At 44.0% G+C, this 25082-nt stretch overlaps 1 protein-coding gene across 1 annotated transcript; it reads left to right on the forward strand.

Annotated features, from left to right (window-relative positions):
* The first annotated feature begins 596 nt into the window (after positions 1–596).
* Positions 597–24553, forward strand: LOC128636205 (uncharacterized). Its single transcript, XM_053689250.1, has 2 exons — positions 597–8803; positions 15126–24553. Exons 1-2 carry the CDS (start codon positions 8270–8272, stop codon positions 15384–15386), a joined length of 795 nt encoding a protein of 264 aa, XP_053545225.1. The 5' UTR covers positions 597–8269; the 3' UTR covers positions 15387–24553.
* Positions 24554–25082: the final 529 nt, after the last annotated feature.

Genomic DNA, 25082 nt, shown 5'->3' on the forward strand with positions numbered 1-25082 from the left:
CAGCAAGAGTCAGTGAGATCTTGTAAGCCATGAAATGGCCAAATCTGGTGTAAAAGGAAGATAGCCAGGTAGTAGGGGGAAGCCTGGGTGGTCTGGTATTCATGACATTTCCTCCCTTCCAGTTCGGCAGACCCAGCTAAACCATTAACGGGTCGGCCTGGGGCTGTCCGACGATGGCCCTCCACTTGTTGGTTGCGGGGAGAGGTCATCCCATTCCTCCTGGACTTGGGGCATCCATAGTGTTCATTCCCTGCATCCGGGGAGGAGGGATAGTCACCCAATGCAGAGTCCCAAATAGGTTTTCCAAGGCCAACTCCAAAACAGTAGCTCTCCCACAAGCCCCAGTGTCTCAACGTCCCATGGCCACACTGCCTCCCTCTGTGACACACGGCCGAGTACCTGCCGACCCACCAACAAACAAAGCCATTGCCGGTTTCCCAGCTGTAGGTTGAAGTTGCTCCTTGGTGTGGCAGGCAAAGCTCGGGTGCCCAAACTTGTGGCACCAACTGCATGAGCGGGTATCCCCCCTGCCCAAGGCGACACCTGCCCCCTGTGAAAAATCCTCCTGGATGGGTATAGGGTAGAGATCATGCCAAGCTACTGGAGAGAGACTGACTGTCTCGTCTCCCGGGAAGGGTATCTGCCGCTGGGGAGGGAGGTTGGCTACTTCCGCTACCCTGGGAAACTGCTCTGCCACTGGGGAGGGAGACCGACTGTCTCCTCTCCCAGGTAGGGGTTCTGTGGACGGGGAGGAAGGCCAACTACCTCTGCTCCCGGGGGACGGTTCTGCCTCTGGGGAGAGAAGCCAACTGCCTTCTCTCCTTGCACCTGGCTCTGCCGCTGGGGAGAGTAACCAACTGCCGTCTCTCCTGGTACCTGACTCTGCCGCTGGGGAGAGAGACCGACTGTCTCCTCTCCCAGGAAGGGGTTCTGTTGATGGGGAGGGAGGATGACTACCTCCGCTCCCTGGGATGGAGGGGAAATGACCTGTTTGTTTCCAATGCTTTCAACCTTTTAGCAATTACTGAAACCTGGCTATCTTCCTCTGACACTGCTTCTGTTGCTGCTCTCACACATGGTGGTTTCCACTTTAGCCACACTCCTAGGCCAGGTGAGAGACATGGTGGCGGTGTTGGCATCTTACTCCCCCTCCTGCTCCTATCAGTACCTACTGTATGTCCATTACCATCTCTCTCCTTTTCTTCCTTTGAAGTCCACTGCATTTGCCTGTTCTCCCCCTTCTCTCTAAGAGTGGCACTTATCTATCACCCCCCGGGACCAACCTCCCAATTCCTTGAAAACTTTGCTGCCTGGCTTCCTTACTTTTTCTCTACAAATACACCTACTCTAATTCTGGGGGACTTCAACATCCGCATTGACAACCCATCTGCCCCTGCTGCCTCTAAACTTCTGTCACTCACTAACTCCTTTGGCCTCTCACAATCCACCCTATTATCTACCCACCGTGATGGACACTCTATTGATCTGGTATTCTCCTATGTCTGCTCTCTCTCTGATGTTGCCTGTCACCCATTTCCCATCTCAGACCACCATCTGCTCACCTTTAATCTTAATATACAGGCTGCACCTACTTCTCCCCCTCGCCCTCGCACCTGTAGAAATCTGCAGACTGTAGACCCTCCCCAACTCTCCAAACTTATTCAAATATGCCTCCCCCACACTTCCACGATATCCTGTCCTGACCTTGCTATAACCCATTATAACAATACCTTCACCTCTGCACTTGACACTCTCGCTCCACTCCAACTTCGCAAAGCCCCACGTCGTTAGCTCCAGCCCTGGCACTCCCAGCAAACACGCCACCTGCAAAAATGCTTCCGCACTGCTGAACGTGCATGGAGGAAATCTCGCTCTGAACCTGATTTCATGCACTATAAGTTCATTCTTTACTCTTACACCTCTGCCCTTCACCTAGCTACGCAAACCTACTTCTCTTCTCTTATATCCACTCAATCCTCAAACCCTAAAAGACTCTTCTCCATTTTCAAATTTCTCCTCTACCCACCTGCACCACCCACCTCATCTGCATTCAGTGCTCAAGACCTGGCTGACTACTTTTTAAATAAAACACTTACCATTCGAAGAAACATCCCAACACAAGCCTGCAATCTCCCAACTTTGCTCCCAGTCACCCCCTCTGCCACTCTCTGCACCCTCCTCCCAACCACTGAGAGTGAAGTGGTTTCCTTATTGTCTTCCTCACTACCTGCCCACTTGACCCTATTCCTTCACATCTAATACCTTCTCTGTCTCCCACCCTCACTCCTGCTCTTACTCATATATTCAACCTATCCCTTTCTACCGGCTCATTCCCTGCCTCCTTCAAACATGCAAAGGTCACCCCCATCCTCAAAAAACCTTCCCTTGACCCTAACTCTCCTGCAAACTACCGCCCCATATCATTGCTCCCTCTAGATTCAAAAATCCTTGAAAAACTAGCTTTTGATTGCCTAAACCACTTCCTGTCCTCCAACTCATTGCTCAACCCCCTGCAATCTGGCTTCCGTCCCCAACACTCAACTGAGACTGCCCTCACCATGGTTACTAACGACCTCCTTTCTGCTAAAAACAAAGGCTACTACTCTATACTCATCTTACTTGACCTCTCTGCTGCCTTTGACACTGTTGACCATCCCCTTTCTCCTATGGACTCTCAGGTCTCTTCGGCTCTCTGTGACACTGCCCTCTCCTGGATTCACTTTTTTTTTTTTTTAAATCTTTATTTATTCAAAGAACATATATCAAGTCCAATCCACTGAGTATAAAACTGACATCAAAAGTTAACAATGAAAAGGTATAAACAACAATATCTTTTTAAGAGATGCAATGCCATTAAAGAGAGATAAAAATGATAAAGTGCAATGAATTGAACCTACACATGTCTTCATTTTCTATTTCCTGTTAATCTTCCCGACCTTCACCTTCACCCTGGATTCACTTTTATCTCTCTAACAGATCCCTCTCCGTCTCTTTTGCTTTTGACTACTCCTCTCCATTGCATCTGTCTGTTGGAGTAACTCAAGGCTCTGTCTTGGGTCCTCTACTCTTCTCTATTTATACTTCACTGGGTAAACTCATCAACAGCTATGGCTTCAACTATCACCTCTATGCTTGCTGATGATACCCAGATCTACCTTTCCACCCCTGCACTCTCTCCTTCTGCCAATTCTCACATCAGCGACTGCATATCTGGCATTTTCTCCTGGATAGCCTCTCACCACCTAAAAATAAACATGTCCAAGACCAAACTACTTCTAATCCCCCCTCTAACTCTACTCCAGTTTCTAATTTTTCCATCACTGTTGGTGGAACCACTATCACCCCATCACCCCAAGTCCGCTGCCTCGGAGTCACACTTGACTCAAATATGTCCTTCATTCCTCACATTCAATTGCTCTCTTCATCCTGACGCAACCACCTACGCAATATCTCCAAAATTCGTCAGTTTCTGAGTGTTGAAACTACTAAACAGCTAATCCACTCCCTGGTAATTTCCCGACATGACTACTGTAATAACCTACTATCTGGCCTCCCTCTCTCCTGCCTCTCTCCCCTTCAATTCATCCTAAATGCATCTGCAAGGCTAATCCACCTCTCTCGATGCTCTGTTTCTGCTGCACCTCTCTGTGAGTCCCTTCACTGGCTCCCTATTCACAGCAGAATTAAATTTAAAATTCTCACCATGATCTACAAAGCCCTCACCAATGCTGCCCCACTGTACCTGTCATCACTCATCAACAAATATACTCCAGCCCGCTCCCTAAGATCTAACAATGACCTGCTCCTTGCGTCCTCTACTATCACCTCCTCTCATGCTAGACTACAGGACTTCTTTCATGTGGCACCAACCCTCTGGAACGCATTCCTCGATCCGTCAGACTTTCCCCTAACCTCTCCTCCTTTAAACGTTCCCTAAAGACCTTTATGTTCAGGGAAGCTTATCACCTGACTCATTAACAAATTAACTTCACTTACCCAACAGTTGCCCTCATCTATCTCCTCACTAATATCATTCTCACCTTTGCAGTCCCCACCTCCTGTTTCCCATCCTCCCACCCATCTAGATTGTAAGTTCCCATGGCAATAGGGCCCTCAATTCTCCCTGTATTTGTCTGTAAAATGTTGTCTCTTATTGTATTGTTTCTCCATTGTACTTTTAATCCTTGTACCCATGGGCAGCGCTGCATAATCTGTTGGTGCTTTATAAATGAAGAATAATAATAATAATAATGGCTCTGCCGCTGGGGAGAGAAACCGACTGCCGTCTCTCCCTGTACCTGGCTCTGCCACTGGGGAGAGAGACCAACTGTCTCCTTTCCCAGGAAGGGGTTCTGTCGAAGGGGAGGGAGGACGACTACCTCCGCTCCCGGGGGATGGCTCTGCTGCTGGGGAGAGAAACCAACTGCCGTCTCTGCCTGCACCTGGCTCTGCTGCTGGGGAGAGAGACCGACTGTCACCTCTCCCAGGAAGGGGTTCAGTTGGTTGGGAGAGAGGTTGGTGACCTCAGCTCCCTGGTTTCCCGGAGCTGCTGCAGGTGCTGGACAGAGGCCAGCAGCTCTTTGCCCTGTTGCCAGCGCTTCTGCTGGGGTGGCTCCCTGGTCCAAGACCATAAGCTCGGGGCCAGGCTGCTGATCTGTATCTAGCAGCTCTTTGTTGCTTATTCCTTGTTGCCACTCCTCAGAGGCCAACCACCAGGATTTCCAGACTGCTGCACCACAGCTCTGTGCAGAATCCGTGGAATGCTGCTGAATGCGGTCTAGCAGCCTCTTGTATGCCTTTTCCAGTTCCCATTCCTGGCCACATAGATAATTGCAGCCAGGGTACCCCCGAGAGATCCAGCTGACTCTCTCAGTACTCGCAAATTTCCGCCAGTCTTTGGTCCGCCTTGCTCCCAAAGTCTAGGTCCTTTAGCATCTTTTCATATAGTAATCCAGGGCCGCCAAGGCCAAAGCACTATGGGAGTGCCATCCCCCAGCCATGGCCGCACTTGCATAGAGTGCCACCGGAGGGCTCAGAAGCCATCCTCCAGCACCCCCTCATCCTGGATCAATCTATTCAATTCAGACAGCCATTCCTCCCTGGGCTGCTCTCCCAGGAAAGGCACTCGTAAGTCCCACTGGAGGTCGTACTCTTCCTTCCAATTGGGGAGGGTCGATATCCGACAGCCCAGCTCTTGTTTTTTAACCTCCCTCCAGAGATGCCGGCGGAAAAAGTCCCTTTCTGGCAGCAGGTCTTAATACGAACTAGGACTGTCCAGCTGGGCCAGTGCCTCCTGTACTCTCTTTATGAGCTCAGCTTCCATAGTTACCGGCTACTGTGGCACTTCTCCTCGGTCAGCAGGAACCGCGTGAAGGAAGCAAATCCCACCGCTGCCAACCAATGTGACGGATACCCCGGCTAACCCGACTGGGTAGCTCTGCCGAAAGGGTCCTGCTTCCTCCCTGCTGACTGCAGCTGTGTAGCTGCCAAGTGATTACAGCTAGTAGCCCACCCTGATACCAGACAGCACCAGTATTCCGGATCCCACTCTGTGACAGACTCCGGCTACCCCGACTGGGTAGCTCTGCCAGAGGGTCCTTCCTATCCCTCCTGTACCTGACAACAGGCAGCTATGTAGCTAAGAAAGTGATTATAGCAATCCCCACCCAAATAACTAGACAAACTAGCATTCAGGTGAAACAAGAACTCATTTTATTGTGAAACACACTCGCCTTATATACCCACACAAAGGATCTTATCTGACTCTCAAATCTCCCCCATTCCCAGCCCTCCAGATCAGTTCTTCTCTGACAAGATACAACACAGCAAAACAACACACAGCAGTGAGATCTTGTAAGCCATGAAATGGCAAAATCTGGTGTAAAAGGGAGTTAGCCAGGTAGTAGGGGGAAGCCTGGGTGGCCTGGTATATGTGACAGTATATATATATGTATGTGTGTGTGAACAGAACTTCAGAAATGTTCAGTATAGATGTGGATACAATAGGTAACATAAGTTATTTCAAATGAGAAAATAAAGTAGATAAATGAATAAACTCCAGTAGGTAAAATTAATAATCGGGAAAACATTAACGGGAGTAAAATATACGAGTACACTGTCCCTTTAAGCAGGATGTTACCACTCCCCCCCAGTCAGTAGTTATGAGATATTTTAAGTATGGACAGCAAGAGAACTAAAAATACCATGCTAATATTAGCTAGGATTAGCACATGTATTAGATTGTTCATTTAGAATCTGCTGAAGGAAAGTTTAGCAAATTCTTGGGTTTAGAGATATGAAAACCAGAAGAAATGAAAAGATTAAACATCCAGGCTTTGCTACAAAAGAATAAAATAAAAAAAAGAAAGAATAGCCTCTCTTGTTTGGTAGTGATAATCCACTACTGATCCTGATTTTCCTGGGAAGCTGTGTAACCTGCTCACCTGTAGGGCACGACCCCTCTTGTTCAGTAGATGATTTGTGAAATACCAGCTCTGCCAGAGGTCAGACAAAGGGTACTTAACGTCTGGGTGGAGAAATATTTTACCTCCCCTCCCTCTTGTAAAGAGCAGCACTAAATTACACAAATTATCTCTGCCATTTTAACTGTTCAATTTATTTCTATTATCACATTTGCTGTATTCTCTTAGCAATGCAGTAGTGGGAGCTAGCTGAACACACCTAGTAAGCCAATAACATGAGACATATATATGCAGCCACCAATTAGCTCCCAGCTTCTGAGCCTACCTAGGTATGCTTTTCAACAAAGGACATCAAAAGAACAAGACACAGAGATTACAGAATTAAATTGGATCGGAATCATGAAAGTTTAATTTTGACTTTAAGGTGATATTTATCACAGTCTAAAGAAAGCTTGCACTATAGGGTCAGTAAACACTATGGGGCCCAATGATCAAGCTCCGAAGGAGCTTGAGGCCCATGTTTCTGCGCACAATTATGAAGCAGCGGTCTAAAGACTACTGCTCCATAACTTGTCCACCTGCTCTGAGGCTGCGGACATCAATTCGCCCGATCGGGCTGATTGACACCCCCTTCTAGCAGCCGATTGGCCACGAATCTGCAGGGGGTGGCATTGCACAAGCAGTTCACCAGAACTGCTTGTGCAATGATAAATGCCGACAGCGTATGCTATATCAGATCATGTCCGCTCGCACCTTAATAAATAGGCCCCTACATATTTACATTTTATTTTATTTTGCTGTCTTGCAATAAACATGCTAGTTAAGTGTGACAAAAGCTTGAATGGATTAACACCTCATTTTCTGCAATTCTTTTTCAATTTCAAAACTTCACCCACAACTTGCTGTGTTTTGAAGGAGCCAATCAGACCTTGCTACTGCAATAGACGGTGTCATTTTATTTAAGTTACTAATCTGATAATCACTAAAGAAGCCAATTAAGGATAGATATGACACATGGGTGGGCTTGTGACACATACAGTGTGTGCTTCTTCAGAGTTGAAAAATACTTAGATGGAAGAGTAAACACTTTGAGGCTGTAATACACAATGTTTTATTAAAAGGACATGAAACACACAAGTTTAAATGACTGTCCAATTTACATCTATTATCAAATTAGCTTCATTCTCTTGGTAGCAGAAATGCACTACTGGGTGCTAGCTGAACACATCAGCTAGCTCCCAGTGACAAGAGGCATATAGGTGCAGCCACCATCAGCTAGCTCCCAGTGACAAGAGGCATATAGGTGCAGCCACCATCAGCTAGCTCCCAGTGACAAGAGGCATATAGGTGCAGCCACCATCAGCTAGCTCCCAGTGACAAGAGGCATATAGGTGCAGCCACCATCAGCTAGCGCCCAGTAGCGCATTGCTGTTCCTAAACTACCTAGGTATGCTTTTCAACAAAGGATATCAACATAATGAAGCAAATTACGTAATAGAAGTAAAATGAAAAGTTGTTTAAAATTGCATGTTCTGTCTGAATTATGGAAGTTTAATTTTGACTTTATTATACCTTTTAGGTAGTACTATTATGTTGTTCTTAAATAAAATATAAACATATATGAGCTATATTTCTAAATGATGCAACAAACAAATACACCATGAGAAAGAATAAGGAGAGAGGAAAAAAGATGGAAGAAAAGAGAAACCAAAGAGAGGAGAGAGAGGGGAAAGATGAACCACAGAGGGAGAAAATGGAAGGAGAGAGGGTAGAGAGGGGAGATAGAATAGAAAGAAAGAGGATAAAGTATCAGAAATAATAAGAAGGAAGAGAGGAGGAGGAAGAGGATGAGTAGAGACAGAAGAGAGGAGAAGGAGAGAGAGAGGCAGAAGAGAGGAGAAGAAGAGAGGAGAAGAAGAGAGGAGAAGAAGAAGAGAGGAGAGAGAGAAGAGAGGAGAAGAAGAGAGGAGAGAGAGAGGCAGAAGAGAGGAGAAGAAGAGAGGAGAGAGAGAAGAGAGGAGAAGGAGAGAGAGAGGCAGAAGAGAGGAGAAGGAGAGAGAGAGGCAGAAGAGAGGAGAAGGAGAGAGAGAGGCAGAAGAGAGGAGAAGGAGAGAGAGAGGCAGAAGAGAGGAGAAGAAGAAGAGAGGAGAGAGAGAGGCAGAAGAGAGGAGAAGAAGAGAGGAGAGAGAGAAGAGAGGAGAAGGAGAGAGAGAGGCAGAAGAGAGGAGAAGAAGAGAGGAGAGAGAGAAGAGAGGAGAAGAAGAGAGGAGAGAGAGAGAAGAGAGGAGGAGAGAGAGAGGCAGAAGAGAGGAGAAGAAGAAGAGAGGAGAGAGAGGAGAAGAAGAGAGGAGAGAGAGAGAAGAGAGGAGGAGAGAGAGAGGCAGAAGAGAGGCAGAAGAGAGGAGAGAGAGAAGAGAGGAGAAAACAGAATTTATGCTTACCTGATAAATTACTTTCTCCAACGGTGTGTCCGGTCCACGGCGTCATCCTTACTTGTGGGATATTCTCTTCCTCAACAGGAAATGGCAAAGAGTCCCAGCAAAGCTGGCCATATAGTCCCTCCTAGGCTCCGCCCACCCCAGTCATTCGACCGACGGACAGGAGGAAAACAGAATTTATGTTTACCTGATAAATTTCTTTCTCCAACGGTGTGTCCGGTCCACGGCGTCATCCTTACTTGTGGGATATTCTCTTCCCCAACAGGAAATGGCAAAGAGCCCAGCAAAGCTGGTCACATGATCCCTCCTAGGCTCCGCCTACCCCAGTCATTCGACCGACGTTAAGGAGGAATATTTGCATAGGAGAAACCATATGGTACCGTGGTGACTGTAGTTAAAGAAAATAAAATATCAGACCTGATTAAAAAAACCAGGGCGGGCCGTGGACCGGACACACCGTTGGAGAAAGAAATTTATCAGGTAAACATAAATTCTGTTTTCTCCAACATAGGTGTGTCCGGTCCACGGCGTCATCCTTACTTGTGGGAACCAATACCAAAGCTTTAGGACACGGATGAAGGGAGGGAGCAAATCAGGTCACCTAAATGGAAGGCACCACGGCTTGCAAAACCTTTCTCCCAAAAATAGCCTCAGAAGAAGCAAAAGTATCAAACTTGTAAAATTTGGTAAAAGTGTGCAGTGAAGACCAAGTCGCTGCCCTACATATCTGATCAACAGAAGCCTCGTTCTTGAAGGCCCATGTGGAAGCCACAGCCCTAGTGGAATGAGCTGTGATTCTTTCGGGAGGCTGCCGTCCGGCAGTCTCGTAAGCCAATCTGATGATGCTTTTAATCCAAAAAGAGAGAGAGGTAGAAGTTGCTTTTTGACCTCTCCTTTTACCTGAATAAACAACAAACAAGGAAGATGTTTGTCTAAAATCCTTTGTAGCATCTAAATAGAATTTTAGAGCGCGAACAACATCCAAATTGTGCAACAAACGTTCCTTCTTTGAAACTGGTTTTGGACACAGAGAAGGTACGATAATCTCCTGGTTAATGTTTTTGTTAGAAACAACTTTTGGAAGAAAACCAGGTTTAGTACGTAAAACCACCTTATCTGCATGGAACACCAGATAAGGAGGAGAACACTGCAGAGCAGATAATTCTGAGACTCTTCTAGCAGAAGAAATCGCAACTAAAAACAAAACTTTCCAAGATAATAACTTAATATCAACGGAATGTAAGGGTTCAAACGGAACCCCCTGAAGAACTGAAAGAACTAAATTGAGACTCCAAGGAGGAGTCAAAGGTTTGTAAACAGGCTTGATTCTAACCAGAGCCTGAACAAAGGCTTGAACATCTGGCACAGCTGCCAGCTTTTTGTGAAGTAATACCGACAAGGCAGAAATCTGTCCCTTCAGGGAACTTGCAGATAATCCTTTTTCCAATCCTTCTTGAAGGAAGGATAGAATCCTAGGAATCTTAACCTTGTCCCAAGGGAATCCTTTAGATTCACACCAACAGATATATTTTTTCCAAATTTTGTGGTAAATCTTTCTAGTCACAGGCTTTCTGGCCTGAACAAGAGTATCGATCACAGAATCTGAGAATCCTCGCTTTGATAAAATCAAGCGTTCAATCTCCAAGCAGTCAGCTGGAGGGAAACCAGATTCGGATGTTCGAACGGACCCTGAACAAGAAGGTCCTGTCTCAAAGGTAGCTTCCATGGTGGAGCCGAATGACATATTCACCAGGTCTGCATACCAAGTCCTGCGTGGCCACGCAGGAGCTATCAAGATCACCGACGCCCTCTCCTGATTGATCCTGGCTACCAGCCTGGGAATGAGAGGAAACGGTGGGAATACATAAGCTAGTTTGAAGGTCCAAGGTGCTACTAGTGCATCTACTAGGGTCGCCTTGGGATCCCTGGATCTGGACCCGTAGCAAGGAACCTTTGAAGTTCTGACGAGACGCCATCAGATCCATGTCTGGAATGCCCCATAAGTGAGTTATTTGGGCAAAGATTTCCGGATGGAGTTCCCACTCCCCCGGATGGAATGTCTGACGACTCAGAAAATCCGCTTCCCAATTTTCCACTCCTGGGATGTGGATCGCAGACAAGTGGCAGGAGTGATCCTCCGCCCATTGAATTATTTTGGTTACTTCTTCCATCGCTAGGGAACTCCTTGTTCCCCCCTGATGGTTGATGTACGCAACAGTCGTCATGTTGTCTGATTGAAACCGTATGAACCTGGTCCTCGCAAGCTGGGGCCAGGCCTGGAGCGCATTGAATATCGCTCTCAGTTCCAGAATATTTATCGGTAGAAGAGATTCTTCCCGAGACCAAAGACCCTGAGCTTTCAGGGATCCCCAGACCGCGCCCCAGCCTATCAGACTGGCGTCGGTCGTGACAATGACCCACTCTGGTCTGTGGAACATCATCCCTTGAGACAGATTGTCCAGGGACAGCCACCAACGGAGTGAGTCTCTGGTCCTCTGATTTACTTGTATCTTCGGAGACAAGTCTGTATAGTCCACATTCCACTGACTGAGCATGCACAGTTGTAATGGTCTTAGATGAATGCGCGCAAAAGGAACTATGTCCATCGCCGCCACCATCAACCCGATCACTTCCATGCACTGAGCTATGGAAGGACGAGGAACAGAATGAAGTACTTGACAAGAGCTTAGAAGTTTTGATTTTCTGACCTCTGTCAGAAAAATCCTCATTTCTAAGGAATCTATTATTGTTCCCAAGAAGGGAACTCTTGTCGACGGGGACAGAGAACTTTTTTCTTTGTTCACCTTCCATCCGTGAGATCTGAGAAAGGCTAGGACGATGTCCGTATGAGCCTTTGCTTTTGACAGGGATTACGCTTGTATTAGGATGTCGTCCAAGTACGGTACTACTGCAATGCCCCTTGGTCTTAGAACCGCTAGAAGGGACCCTAGTACCTTTGTGAAAATCCTTGGAGCAGTGGCTAATCCGAATGGAAGTGCCACAAACTGGTAATGCTTGTCCAGAAAAGCGAACCTTAGGAACTGATGATGTTCCTTGTGGATAGGAATATGTAGGTACGCATCCTTTAAATCCACGGTAGTCATAAATTGACTTTCCTGGATGGTGGGTAGGATCGTTCGAATAGTTTCCATTTTGAACGATGGGACCTTGAGAAATTTGTTTAAGATCTTGAGATCTAGGATTGGTCTGAACGTTCCCTCTTTTTGGGAACTATGAACAGATTGGAGTAGAACCCCATCCCTTGTTCTCTTAATGGAACAGGATGAATCACTCCCATTTTTAACAGGTCTTCTACACAATGTAAGAACGCCTGTCTTTTTATGTGGTCTGAAGACAACTGCGACTTGTGGAACCTCCCCCTTGGGGGAAGTCCCTTGAATTCCAGAAGATAACCCTGGGAGACTATTTCTAGCGCCCAAGGATCCAGAACATCTCTTGCCCAAGCCTGAGCGAAGAGAGAGAGTCTGCCCCCCACCAGATCCGGTCCCGGATCGGGGGCCACTATTTCATGCTGTCTTGGTAGCAGTGGCAGGTTTCTTGGCCTGCTTTCCCTTGTTCCAGCCTTGCATTGGTCTCCAAGCTGGCTTGGCCTGAGAAGTATTACCCTCTTGCTTAGAGGACGTAGCACCTTGGGCTGGTCCGTTTTTACGAAAGGGACGAAAATTAGGTCTATTTTTTGCCTTGAAGGGCCGATCCTGAGGAAGGGCGTGGCCCTTACCCCCAGTGATATCAGAGATAATCTCTTTCAAGTCAGGACCAAACAGCGTTTTCCCCTTGAAAGGAATGTTTAGTAGCTTGTTCTTGGAAGACGCATCAGCCGACCAAGATTTCAACCAAAGCGCTCTGCGCGCCACAATAGCAAACCCAGAGTTCTTAGCCGCTAACTTAGCCAATTGCAAAGAGGCGTCTAGAGTGAAAGAATTAGCCAATTTGAGAGCATTGATTCTGTCCATAATCTCCTCATAAGGAGGAGAGTCACTATCGAGCACCTTAAGCAGTTCATCAAACCAGAAATATGCGGCTGTAGTGACAGGGACAATGCATGAAATGGGTTGTAGAAGGTAACCCTGCTGAACAAACATCTTTTTAAGCAAACCTTCTAATTTTTTATCCATAGGATCTTTGAAAGCACAACTATCTTCAATAGGAATAGTAGTGCGTTTGTTTAGAGTAGAAACTGCCCCCTCGACCTTGGGGACTGTCTGCCATAAGTCCTTTCTGGGGTCGACTATAGGAAATAATTTCTTAAATATAGGGGGGGGGGGAACAAAAGGTATGCCGGGCTTTTCCCACTCTTTATTTACTATGTCCGCCACCCGCTTGGGTATAGGAAAAGCGTCGGGGGGCACCGGAACCTCTAGGAACTTGTCCATCTTACATAATTTCTCTGGAATGACCAAATTGTCACAATCATCCAGAGTAGATAACACCTCCTTAAGCAGTGCGCGGAGATGTTCTAATTTAAATTTAAATGTCACAACATCAGGTTCAGCTTGATGAGAAATTTTTCCTGAATCTGAGATTTCTCCATCAGACAAAACCTCCCTCATGGCCCCTTCAGATTGGTGTGAGGGTATGTGAGAACAATTATCATCAGCGCCCTCTTGCTCTTCAGTGTTTAAAACAGAGCAATCGCGCTTTCTCTGATAAGTAGGCATTTTGGATAAAAGATTTGCTATGGAGTTATCCATTACAGCCGTTAATTGTTGCATGGTAATAAGTATTGGCGCACTAGATGTACTAGGGGCCTCCTGTATGGGCAAAACTGGTGTAGACACAGTAGGGGATGATGTAGTATCATGTTTACTCCCCTCATTTGAGGAATCATCTTGGGCAATATCATTATCTGTGGCATTACTGTCCTTACTTTGTTTGGACGCTATGGCACAATTATCACATAAATTTAAATGGGGAGACACATTGGCTTTCATACATATAGAACATAGCTTATCTGAAGGTACAGACATGTTAAACAGGCTTAAACTTGTCAACAAAGCACAAAAAACGTTTTAAAATAAAACCGTTACTGTCTCTTTAAATTTCAAACTGAAAACATTTTATTACTGAATATGTGAAAAAGTATGAAGGAATTGTTCAAAAATTACCAAAATTTCACCACAGTGTCTTAAAGCATTAAAAGTATTGCACACCAAATTTCAGAGCTTTAACCCTTAAAATAACGGAACCGGAGCCGTTTTTAAATTTAACCCCTATACAGTCCCAGCTATAGTCTTTGCTGAGACCCAACCAAGCCCAGAGGGGAATACGATACCAAATGACGCCTTCTAGAAGCTTTTTTAGTGATTCTTAGATCCTCACACATGCATCTGCATGCCCTGCTCTCCAAAAACAACTGCGCAGTAATGGCGCGAAAATGAGGCTAAGTCTATAACTAGAAAGGCCCCCAGACTAAAAAAGGTGTCCAACACAGTGCCTGCCGTTTTTTAAACGTTCCCCAAGATTATAAATGCCAATTGTTAGCTAGAATCTGAATAATATGCCCCAATAAAGCAATCGATTTAGCCCATAAAAATGTCTACCAGTTTTTTAGCCCTTTTTTAAGCCCTTTATTCTTTTATGTTTGACTAAGAAAATGGCTTACCGGTCCCCATGAGGGGAAATTACAGCCTTCCAGCATTACTCAGTCTTGTTAGAAATATGGCTAGTCATACCTTAAGCAGAAAAGTCTGCTAACTGTTTCCCCCAACTGAAGTTACTTCATCTCAACAGTCCTATGTGGAAACAGCAATCGATTTTAGTTACTGTCTGCTAAAATCATCTTCCTCTTACAAACAGAAATCTTCATCCTTTTCTGTTTCAGAGTAAATAGTACATACCAGCACTATTTTAAAAAACAAACACTTGATAGAAGAATAAAAACTACATTAAAACACCAAAAAACTCTTAACCATCTCCGTGGAGATGTTGCCTGTGCAACGGCAAAGAGAATGACTGGGGTGGGCGGAGCCTAGGAGGGACTATATGGCCAGCTTTGCTGGGACTCTTTGCCATTTCCTGTTGGGGAAGAGAATATCCCACAAGTAAGGATGACGCCGTGGACCGGACACACCAATGTTGGAGAAAAAGAAGAGAGGAGAGAGAGAGAAGAGAGGAGAAGAAGAGAGGAGAGAGAGAAGAGAGGAGAAGAAGAGAGGAGAGAGAGAAGAGAGGAGAAGAAGAAGAGAGAAGAGAGGAGAAGGAGAGAGAGGCAGAAGAGAGGAGAAGCAGAAGAGATGAGGCGTAGAGACAGAAGAGAGGAGAAGGAGAGGAGAAGGAGAGGAGAAGGAGAGAGAGAGAGAGAGAGGCAGAAGAGAGGAGAATGAGAAGAGAGGAGAGAGAGAGGCAAAAGAGAGGAGAGAGAGAGAAGCAGAAGAGAGGAGAAGCAGAAGAGATGAGGAGTAGAGATAGAAGAGATAAGAAGGAGAGAGAGCTAGAAGAGAGGAGAAGCAGAAGAGAGGGGAGCAGAGACAGAAGAGAGGGGAAGCAGAAGAGAGGAGGAAGATGAGTAGAGACAGAAGAGAGGGGAAGCAGAAGAGAGGAGGATGAGTAGAGAAGGATAGAGATACAGAAGAGAGGAGGAGGAGAGACAGAAGAAAGAAGGAGAGAGAAGCAGAAGAGAGGAGGAGGAGGAGTAGAGTAAAGAAGGATAGAGAGACAGAAGAGAGGAGGAGGGGGAGGCGAGACAAAAGAGAGGAGAGAGAGAGGCAGAAGGCAGGATGAGGAGAGACAGAAGAGAGGAGGAGAGAAAGTTAAAGAAGAGAAGAGGAGAGAGAATGAGCAGAGTAGAGAGAGAACAAAGAAAGAAGATTGATGGAAAAGAGAGAAACACACAGGGAGAGGGGCAAAGGAGAGATGGTAGAGAGAAAAGAGAAGGAAAGGGAGAAAAAGAGAAGATGAGATAAGCAGAAAAGAGAGGAGGAGGATAAGGCAAGAGAGACAGAAGAGAGGAGGAGGGAGTCAGAAAAGAGGAGGAGGAGAGGGAGATACAAAAGGAGGATGAGGAGAGCAGAATAAAGAAAAAAGAGAGGGACTGAAAAATTAGAAACAGGAAAGGACAGAGAACAGAAGGCAATAAGAGACAAAAGGAGGAGTAGGAGAGGTATGAAAGAGAAGGTAGAGAGAAGAGAAGGCATACAGAGAGAAAATGAGGAAAGCGAGGAGATAAAAAAGAAATGAGAATAGGAGGAGAGAAAAGACAGAGAAAGAGAGCAGAGAAGAGAAGAAAGAAAAGAGACAGGAAAGAGAGGATGAGAGGAGAGAAGAGAGAGGATGAGAGGAGAAAAGAGAAAGGATATAAGGAGAGGAGAGATAATAAACAGAGGAGAGAAAGAGAATGAATAAAGAACATAGATTAAAGTAAAGAGAAACAGAGGAAAGTAAAGTGAGGAAAAAGGAGCTGGCATAGAGAAGAGAGAAGGAAGGAGAGAAAAAAAGGAGATAGAGGACAACAAAATTGAGAAGACAAATAGTATGGGGAAATAGACCGCAACAGGATGAGCAGAGAAACAAGAGTGGAGGAGGATGAGGATTGCAAGAGTGTTACCATAAAGCGCCAAAATAAAACCACACAAGCTCTTTCTCAAAGGGGCGAGGTCTCCCAACCAGATCTCAAAAGGAAAAATCAAAGAGAATATGCTATAAAAGAGCGCTACAATATCCCTGCTAAGGTATATGTGGCTTAAGGTGGTGTCCACGATGTGTATTAAAATACTTCTTCGGAATATAATACAGAATATTGAGAAGGACGTGTATAAAAAATGTGTATAAAAATGTTATTTAATGAGCAATCTTCTAAAATACAATAAATGAACAACTTTTTAAAATACAATTACAATGAATGGATAATCTTCTAAAATATGGATGTACAATCTTATGATTTACAATGCATAGAATAAAAATGTGTTATAATATATAGAATATAAAAATGTGTTATAATATATAGAATATAAAAATGTGTTATAATATCTAATGTCCTAAGAATTCAATTGATAGGCAATACAATGATAAAATGGTATATAAATTAATACATGGCATATAGTTAATACATGGCAATTATCTTAATTAAAAGATAAGATAAAGCACAGTCCGTGTGGTTCCAATAGTGATGGTGATGATGATGTCGTGTGTTATAAATGGAAATCCAAAATGTCCAAACAATAAGTGAAAATCCAAAGTGTCCAAAAATATTCCAAAAGAAATTTCAAAATAAATGTGTCCAAAGGATGTGTGTATACAAAAAATGATCCAATAAAATTAATATATATGATTCACAAAAATATATGTATGTGTATAAAAAAAAAAAAAAAAAAAAAAAAAAGGTCCGTGAGTTGGGTAAAAAATGTGTATATGTGGAAAAAATTCAAATTAAAAAATACAAAAAAAGTAAAAATAAAAATAAAAATGCAGTGAAAAAAGGTGTACACCTTAAAAGAATAATATATACACAGTGTGGTCCTAATAAGATTGGGTGGAGGAATAGAATGAGGGTGTGCCCTCAAAGTATATATCTATTTTCCTTCTTTAGTGCATAAAAGTTAGATCCTTAATATCCAAATAAGTTTTGCTTGTAATCTTCTTTCAGAAGTGATTATAATAATCCTAAATCTGACATCGGATTCCTATATGAAAAATAAAAAGAACATAGTGCAATATTGCCTCTATATTTGGAACAAAATAAGTATCCTGCTTACCGTGTGTGCCTGAGCCGCAATACCAGTACAATCTACGCATTTCGGTCTGTGAGGACCTTTCTCAAGACCGGTATCGGCTGTATTATGTTGCTACTTTAAGTAGATTAAATTGTCCAATTGGACGTTTGCAAAAATTGCACCAAAATTTTTTGTGCCTAAAATTCGCGCCAGTTTTGTTAACCTTTAGCTTGGAGGAGGATGAGGACGAGATACAGAAGAAAGGAGGGGAGGCAGGAGAGAGAGACCCCGATGATCGAAAGTGCTGTGAGTCTGTGAGATATTCTAAGGGATCCGCAGCTATGTCAAACGATCTTGTCGGAATATTCCAAGCTCCTGACATAGTGGCATCGCCGAGAGGCGTTTACTATACATGCCATTGGTCGGCGATGCTGGCTTAAGTAACACCCATCATTGCCGACCATAGTGGCAATGTATAATAAAGGGATTGCTTGAATAGAATTGCAATCTGCCTAACCGATAATCCTAATACCTCTAAACTGAAGTACCCCACGATCGTAAACTAGCACTAAATGAATAAACATCTAAACCGCCACATACCCACCACAAGTCGCTATTAACCTCTAAAGCGCCACATACCCACCACATCTTTTAACCGCTATGCCGTCACATTCTCACAGCAAGTCCTAGCTATTAACCCCTATGCCGCCACATACTTACCCCATGTCCTAGCTATTAACCCCTTATGTTTCCACATACCCATTGCATCTATCTATTAACCCCTATTCCGCCACATAACCACCGCAAGTCCTAACTATTAACCCATATGCCGCCACATACCCACTACAATTCCTAACTATTAATCCGCTATGTCGCCACATACCCAGTGCATCTATCTATTAACCCCTATGCTGCCCCATACCCATCGCAAGTCCTAACTATTAACCCCTATGCCGCCACATACACACTGCATCTAACTATTAACCCCTAACTATTAATATTTTGAAAAAACTGTAAGTAAAAAAATGACATAAAAAAAATCTAACCCTACTCTACCTATCTCCTAGCCCTACTCTACCTAACCCTCCCTCTAAACTAAACCCCCTAAGTTAAAAATATTTTAAAAAAATAACTAACTAAATTACAAAAAAACTTAATTGAAAAAACCCACACAAAATCTAACCCTAATCTACCTAACCCCCTTCTAAACTAAACCCCCTCTAAACTAACCCTCCTACTAAGTTACCAAAAAAAAAAAAAGCTAAGTTACACAAAATAAAAAAGCTGTTATAAAAAATAATAAACTACATTATCCAAAATAAAAAATAATGATACCAAACACTAAACTACACACAAAACCCAACAAAGGCTATTCTTATAAATAAAAAACCCACCCCAAAAAAAGCCCTAACACCCCCAAAGTGTTACTTACATCTGATGGGAACTCTGATGGGGACTCTGGCTCTGATGGGGATCCGACGTTAGGCCCATCTTCATCCAGGCTGCAGGCGCTGGGGCCCATCTTCGTGGCAGCGGACTTCGGTGGCCTCTTCCACCGCATCCGCTCTGCATCTTATTTTCTTTGGCTCTTTTTGGGGAGGCCTCCTCTTTATGCGAGCACCGCACACTGAAACACTGGAAGCGTGGAACCCCAATATATAGAGGTACCACTTACTTCTGATTGGCTAATTTCAAATCAGTCAATCAAATTGGTCCGACAACAAAGCCTTCATTTCTGCTTTTTCAAATAAAGATACCAAGAGAATGAAGAAAAATTGATAATAGGAGTAAATTAGAAAGTTGCTTAAAATTGCATGCTCTATCTGAATCATGAAAAAAAAAAATTGGGTCTAGTATCCCTTTAAATCTTTACAAATTCAAATTCAATTATTAGTAAATACCTCTACTGATAAACATTCTGCAATAAATAATACACTCACGGTACTGGAGTTACACTCCTCCGCTGTGAATCCCATACTCTCACTTTGGGATGATATCCATCAGGCTTGTATGTTCCTAGGACCCCTCTCAAACCAGTGTTTAGGAGAGGTATACAAACGTCTATGTGTTTCAGAGTCAGCTGAGGAAACCTCTCTTCCTGCTTCTGACATCACCCGTCAAGACACAATAAAGTTGGAGAGCCTACTGCAATTTGCAACTTGTGAAATCAAAAGAAAGTCCAGACCGGCTCCATTATTTACTTAAAACCCACTCCTTTATTAAAACCCATTAAAATATGATATCAGAATGAGTACTAGAAACAGAAAGAGTCTGACCAGTGCTAAGCGCTTAGCCTTGGATAGCTTGAGTTAGAGAACATACATTGTTATCAGAAAATCTGACAAGGGGGGAAGTACAGTGGTAATTTTGAGGGAGGACTATGTGACAGAAGGCATGAGAAAGCTTGAAGATAGCAATAAATATCAGAGGTTGAGAACAAATCCAACAAAAACATTTCAGGAGAAGAGCTTATTAGATAAATGTTTGGAGAAAGGTTTTATAGGTCAGGTAGACGTTTTTGTTACGGTTGTGCATTTTCTCTCGGAGCATAATTTCTTTGAATTTGAGGGAGTTTATTACCTCCAGAGATGCAAGATGGCTACGGGGGCAAAGTTTGCCCCCTTTATACGCCAACCTTTTTTTAGGTTGGTGGGAGCTGTCCCACATCTTTGGATATAAGAACCCCCTACGCACGCGCATAGCTTTCTACAAACTATTTATTGATGACTTACTGTTTATATGGACAGGTAATAAAGAGGAAGCAGAAAACTATTTTGGAGGCCTGAACAACAACGTAAGCTTTATGATGGAATTTCACACTTATAGCCAACCCCACAAATGGAGACATTGAGTCCAGGACACATTGGAAACCCATCACTAGAAATGCACTGCTATATGCAGCAAGTAACCATCCCAAACATGTGCCATTTGCTATAGCAAAATGCCAGTTTTTGTGGATGAAGTGAAACTGCTCCACAGGTAAAGATTATGATCAGAAATGTGAACGCTTAAGTCAAGAATTCCTGGAGAGAGGATATACTCACTCCACAATTAATTTAGCAAGAAGATAATCTGATCAGATACAGAGATCTCATCTTTTAGATTAAGGTATTAGGAACAACAGAATCTATAGTAACTTTTGTTACTAAATACAGTAATCAGTATCCACAAATATGTCACATCATCTGGAGGCATCTCTCAAAATTATTGGCAGATGAAAAATTAAAAGAGGTTGTGGATTAAGGTTGCAGCGTTTCGAATAAGCAAAAAAAAAACCCAATAGGGAACATGGTAGCACCCGCGTAATTGCCAGTTGAGACAAGACCCAGCTCATGGTTAATTCATAAGGGTACATACAGATGCAGTAGCACTATATATAAAGCATTTGAATACATCAAAATGAGCTCCCATTTTGTATCCTAAACAACAGGAAGTGTGACGAACCAAGGTTATCCAACCCTGGGCCAGTCACTTATTTGGCACAGAAAGGGTTTTCAGCCCCCCTCTCTGCCACCAATAGGTCACAATCTAGCCACACCAGGCAAGCTTGTGATTCAGTTTAGTGGGTGCAAGAGTTAACCGCACTCCCTTAATCTGTACTAGACGTAAGAGAAATTCCCAAAACTCCCTTTTAATGCCACCCACAATAAACTATACATCCTATAGCTCTAATACTGCCACAACTTAAAATTTATTAAAGGGAAAATCCTAAGGAAAAACCCAGACTTTACACATTAACTCTAGAAATACAATTTAGCAGAAAATAACCTAAATTATACAGTTCTAATATTCCAGTCTCTTTCAGTAACGTGGCTCAATTATTAGACAAAGGCCAAACTTAATAAAGGAATTATTTATTATGCCAAAAATAATATGCACAATGCATTATTAATAAAAAGTTGTTACAAATAAAATTACACACGCAAACAGTGTTTTAAAATAAAAAGGAGAAAAACAGAATTGAATACTTTCCTAGTCTTCAAGATCTGCGCCAGGGGCTGGCATGAAAATGATGGCTCCTTACTTCTGTACAGCAGCTCCCCTTGTAAGAATGACAATCTTATTGTTAAAAAATAAGATTCTTAAACCTACTTTTCAGAGATCAGGTTGCTTAACCACACCCTCCTGGGCGGGCTGAGAAACCCCGTCTTTATGACCTTCAATAGACTAATTTCTTGCCTGAAATTATACAATCCAGTATAATTTCTGCTAGGTAAGAAATTTCTATATTTACATATCTAGAACCTTTTAGTTTTATTGGGAGAATCGGTTTGATATCAAATATGCCATAGGTTGTCATATTTACCTTCCTTTAGGTTATAACAGTTTTAACCCACATATGTACATAATATACCAATGTCCTGTCAGTGACCTGGTCAGTTTTTGTAATGAAGGGCCTGTTTTGCATCAGGAATTGACAGCTTAAGCCATAAACTTTATCCTGTGTATCTCTGTGACTAAGATTTATTACATCTTTGAATAGAAACATATGTGCAATATACATGTATTAGCAAAAATGCATATAGTAAAAGATATCACTGCTTTTAGTGTTAACATTATTCTCTGCACGTGCATGTGAAGCATAGCTAAATATTCTCAGTGTACCAGCATTGTAAATACTGCAGCTGCTCAGAGCACAAGTGGGGCCTGTATTTTGTCAGCAATGAACAAATTGAGTCATTACCAGATAGTAGTACATGCACCTTAGGCTCTATGAGCAAGTGCTGTGTTTAAAATGCTGGTGCACGGAGCATACTTAAATACACTTTTGAAACAGCTATAGCTTTTATTAGAAGCATTTTTGCTAATGAAATGCATCCATGTGGATTCTAATTTTGGCTGTAATATCCCTTTAAGTTCAACTCTACATTAGGGGATGAGGTGGATATGGTTGAACAATTATGTTTAGAGATAGTATGACATTTTAGTTATGGGTTATGTATTTCATTTTCCTTTTTTTTTTTCCTTTTAATATTTTTTTGTGAATTTACACGTTTACTGTGGATGGACATAAAATCAAGGGCAATGGATATTTTTTTTATACAACTCAGAAATAAATCATTATAATTGGTATTTGTATGTTCATGTTACTTGTTCCGTATGTATTCACAACTTTTGTTCTTGGACTTTGACATTGTTGTATCTTTTCATAAAAAAAAAGAAAAGCTAAAAAACTGGTCCCCTCTTTTGTTATGCCAGCTGCAGAGTTTAAAATGTATGAGAAATTGGTCTTTTAGGAATATTTTTATATATGAAATATCAAATCAAATAGGCTGAGCTTGCAGGGACAGCAGACCTCATTAGCTTACCTCTATATATTTCCTCCTTGTTTTATTTCTCAATGTAAACACAAATACTTGTTTACATGCTTTTCTATAACCAGTACTTAAGTAATGTATTGTAATTTTCTGTATAGGTACGGGGCATAATGGGCAAAAGCAGCTGTTTCAAATGACAAAATAAAGGTAAGATAACGATTTGTAAACAATTCAGTATACTCAACAGGTAAAATAAATAATTTGGAACTAATTAATAGGGGGAGTTAGGTGCATTTTGGACACTGTACTTACTATTAGATTAGTCTGAATGATATGCATTTGTAGGTCCCAACTATAGAAAAAGGGGGTATGGGAGAATTCTATAAAGCAAGGTACAGCCTTGAGCCTTAACCAAACAGGGAACTGTGGAGCAGGGTCAAACAGGGAGCTGTGGAGCAGAGTCAAACAGGGAGCTGTGGAGCAGTGTCAAACAGGGAGCTGTGGAGCAGAGTGAAACAGGGAGCTGTGGAGCAAAGTCAAACAAGGAGCTGTGGAGCAGAGTCAAACAGGGAGCTGTTGGGGAGAGTCAAAAAGGGAGCTGTGGAGCAGAGACAAACAGGGAGCTGTGGGGGAGAGTCAAACAGGGAGCTGTGGAGCAGAGACAAACAGGGAGCTGTGGAGCAGAGTCAAACCGGAAGCTATTGAGCAGAGTCAAACAGGGAGCTGTGGAGCAGAGTCAAACAGGGAGCTGTGGAGCAGAGACAAACAGGGAGCTGTGGAGCAGAGTAAAAGCAGGGAGCTGTGGAGCAGAGTCAAACAGGGAGCTGTGGAGCAGAGTCAAACAGGGAGCTGTGGAGCAGAGTCAAACAGGGAGCTGTGGAGCAGAGTCAAACAGGGAGCTGTGGAGTAGAGTCAAACAGGGAGCTGTGTAGCAGAGTCAAACAGGGAGCTGTGGAGCAGAGTCAAACAGGGAGCAGTGGAGCAGAGTAAGACAGGAAGCAGTGGAGCAGAGTCAGACAGGGAGCTGTGGAGCAGGGTCAAACAGGGAGCTGTGGAGCAGAGTCAAACAGGGAGCTATGGAGCAGAGTCAAACAGGGAGCTATGGAGCAGAGTCAAACAGGAAGCTATGGAGCAGAGTGAAACAGGGAGCTGTGGAGCAGAGTGAAACAGGGAGCTGTGGAGCAGAGTGAAACAGGGAGCTGTGGAGCAGAGTGAAACAGGGAGCTGTAGAGCAGAGTCAAACAGGGAGCTGTGGAGCAGAGTCAAACAGGGAGCTGTGGAGCAGAGTCAAACAGGGAGCTGTGGAGCAGAGTCAAACAGGGAGCTGTGGAGCAGAGTCAGACAGGGAGCTGTGGAGCAGAGTGAAACAGGGAGCTGTGGAGCAGAGTGAAACAGGGAGCTGTGGAGCAGAGTGAAACAGGGAGCTGTGGAGCAGAGTCAGACAGGGAGCTGTGGAGCAGAGTCAGACAGGGAGCTGTGGAGCAGAGTCAGAAAGGGAGCTGTGGGGCAGGGTCAAACAGGGAGCTGTGGAGCAGGGTCAAACAGGGAGCTGTGGAGCAGGGTCAAACAGGGAGCTGTGGAGCAGAGTCAGACAGGGAGCTGTGGAGCAGAGACAGACAGGGAGCTGTGGAGCAGAGTCAAACAGGGAGCTGTGGAGCAGGGTCAAACAGGGAGCTGTGGAGCAGAGTCAGAAAGGGAGCTGTGGAGCAGAGTCAGACAGGGAGCTGTGGAGCAGGGTCAAACAGGGAGCTGTGGAGCAGAGTCAAACAGGAAGCTGTGGAGCAGAGTCAAACAGGAAGCTGTGGAGCAGAGTCAAACAGGGAGCTGTGGAGCAGAGTCAAACAGGGAGCTGTGGAGCAGAGTCAAACAGGAAGCTGTGGAGCAGAGTCAAACAGGAAGCTGTGGAGCAGAGTCAAACAGGAAGCTGTGGAGCAGAGTCAAACAGGGAGCTGTGGAGCAGAGTCAAAAAGGGAGCTGTGGAATAGAACCAAACAGGGAGCTGTGGAATAGAACCAAACAGGGAGCTGTGGAGCAGAGACAAACAGGGAGCTGTGGAGCAGAGTCAAACAGGGAGCTGTGGAGCAGAGTCAAACAGGAAGCTGTGGAGCAGAGTCAAACAGGGAGCTGTGGAGCAGAGTCAAACAGGAAGCTGTGGAGCAGAGTCAAACAGGGAGCTGTGGAGCAGAGTCAAACAGGGAGCTGTGGAGCAGAGACAAACAGGGAGCTGTGGAGCAGAGTCAAACCGGGAGCTGTGGAGCAGAGTCAAACAGGGAGCTGTGGAGCAGAGTGAAACAG

The sequence above is a fragment of the Bombina bombina genome, chromosome 7, assembly GCF_027579735.1.
Source record: "Bombina bombina isolate aBomBom1 chromosome 7, aBomBom1.pri, whole genome shotgun sequence".
NCBI lineage: Eukaryota > Metazoa > Chordata > Amphibia > Anura > Bombinatoridae > Bombina > Bombina bombina.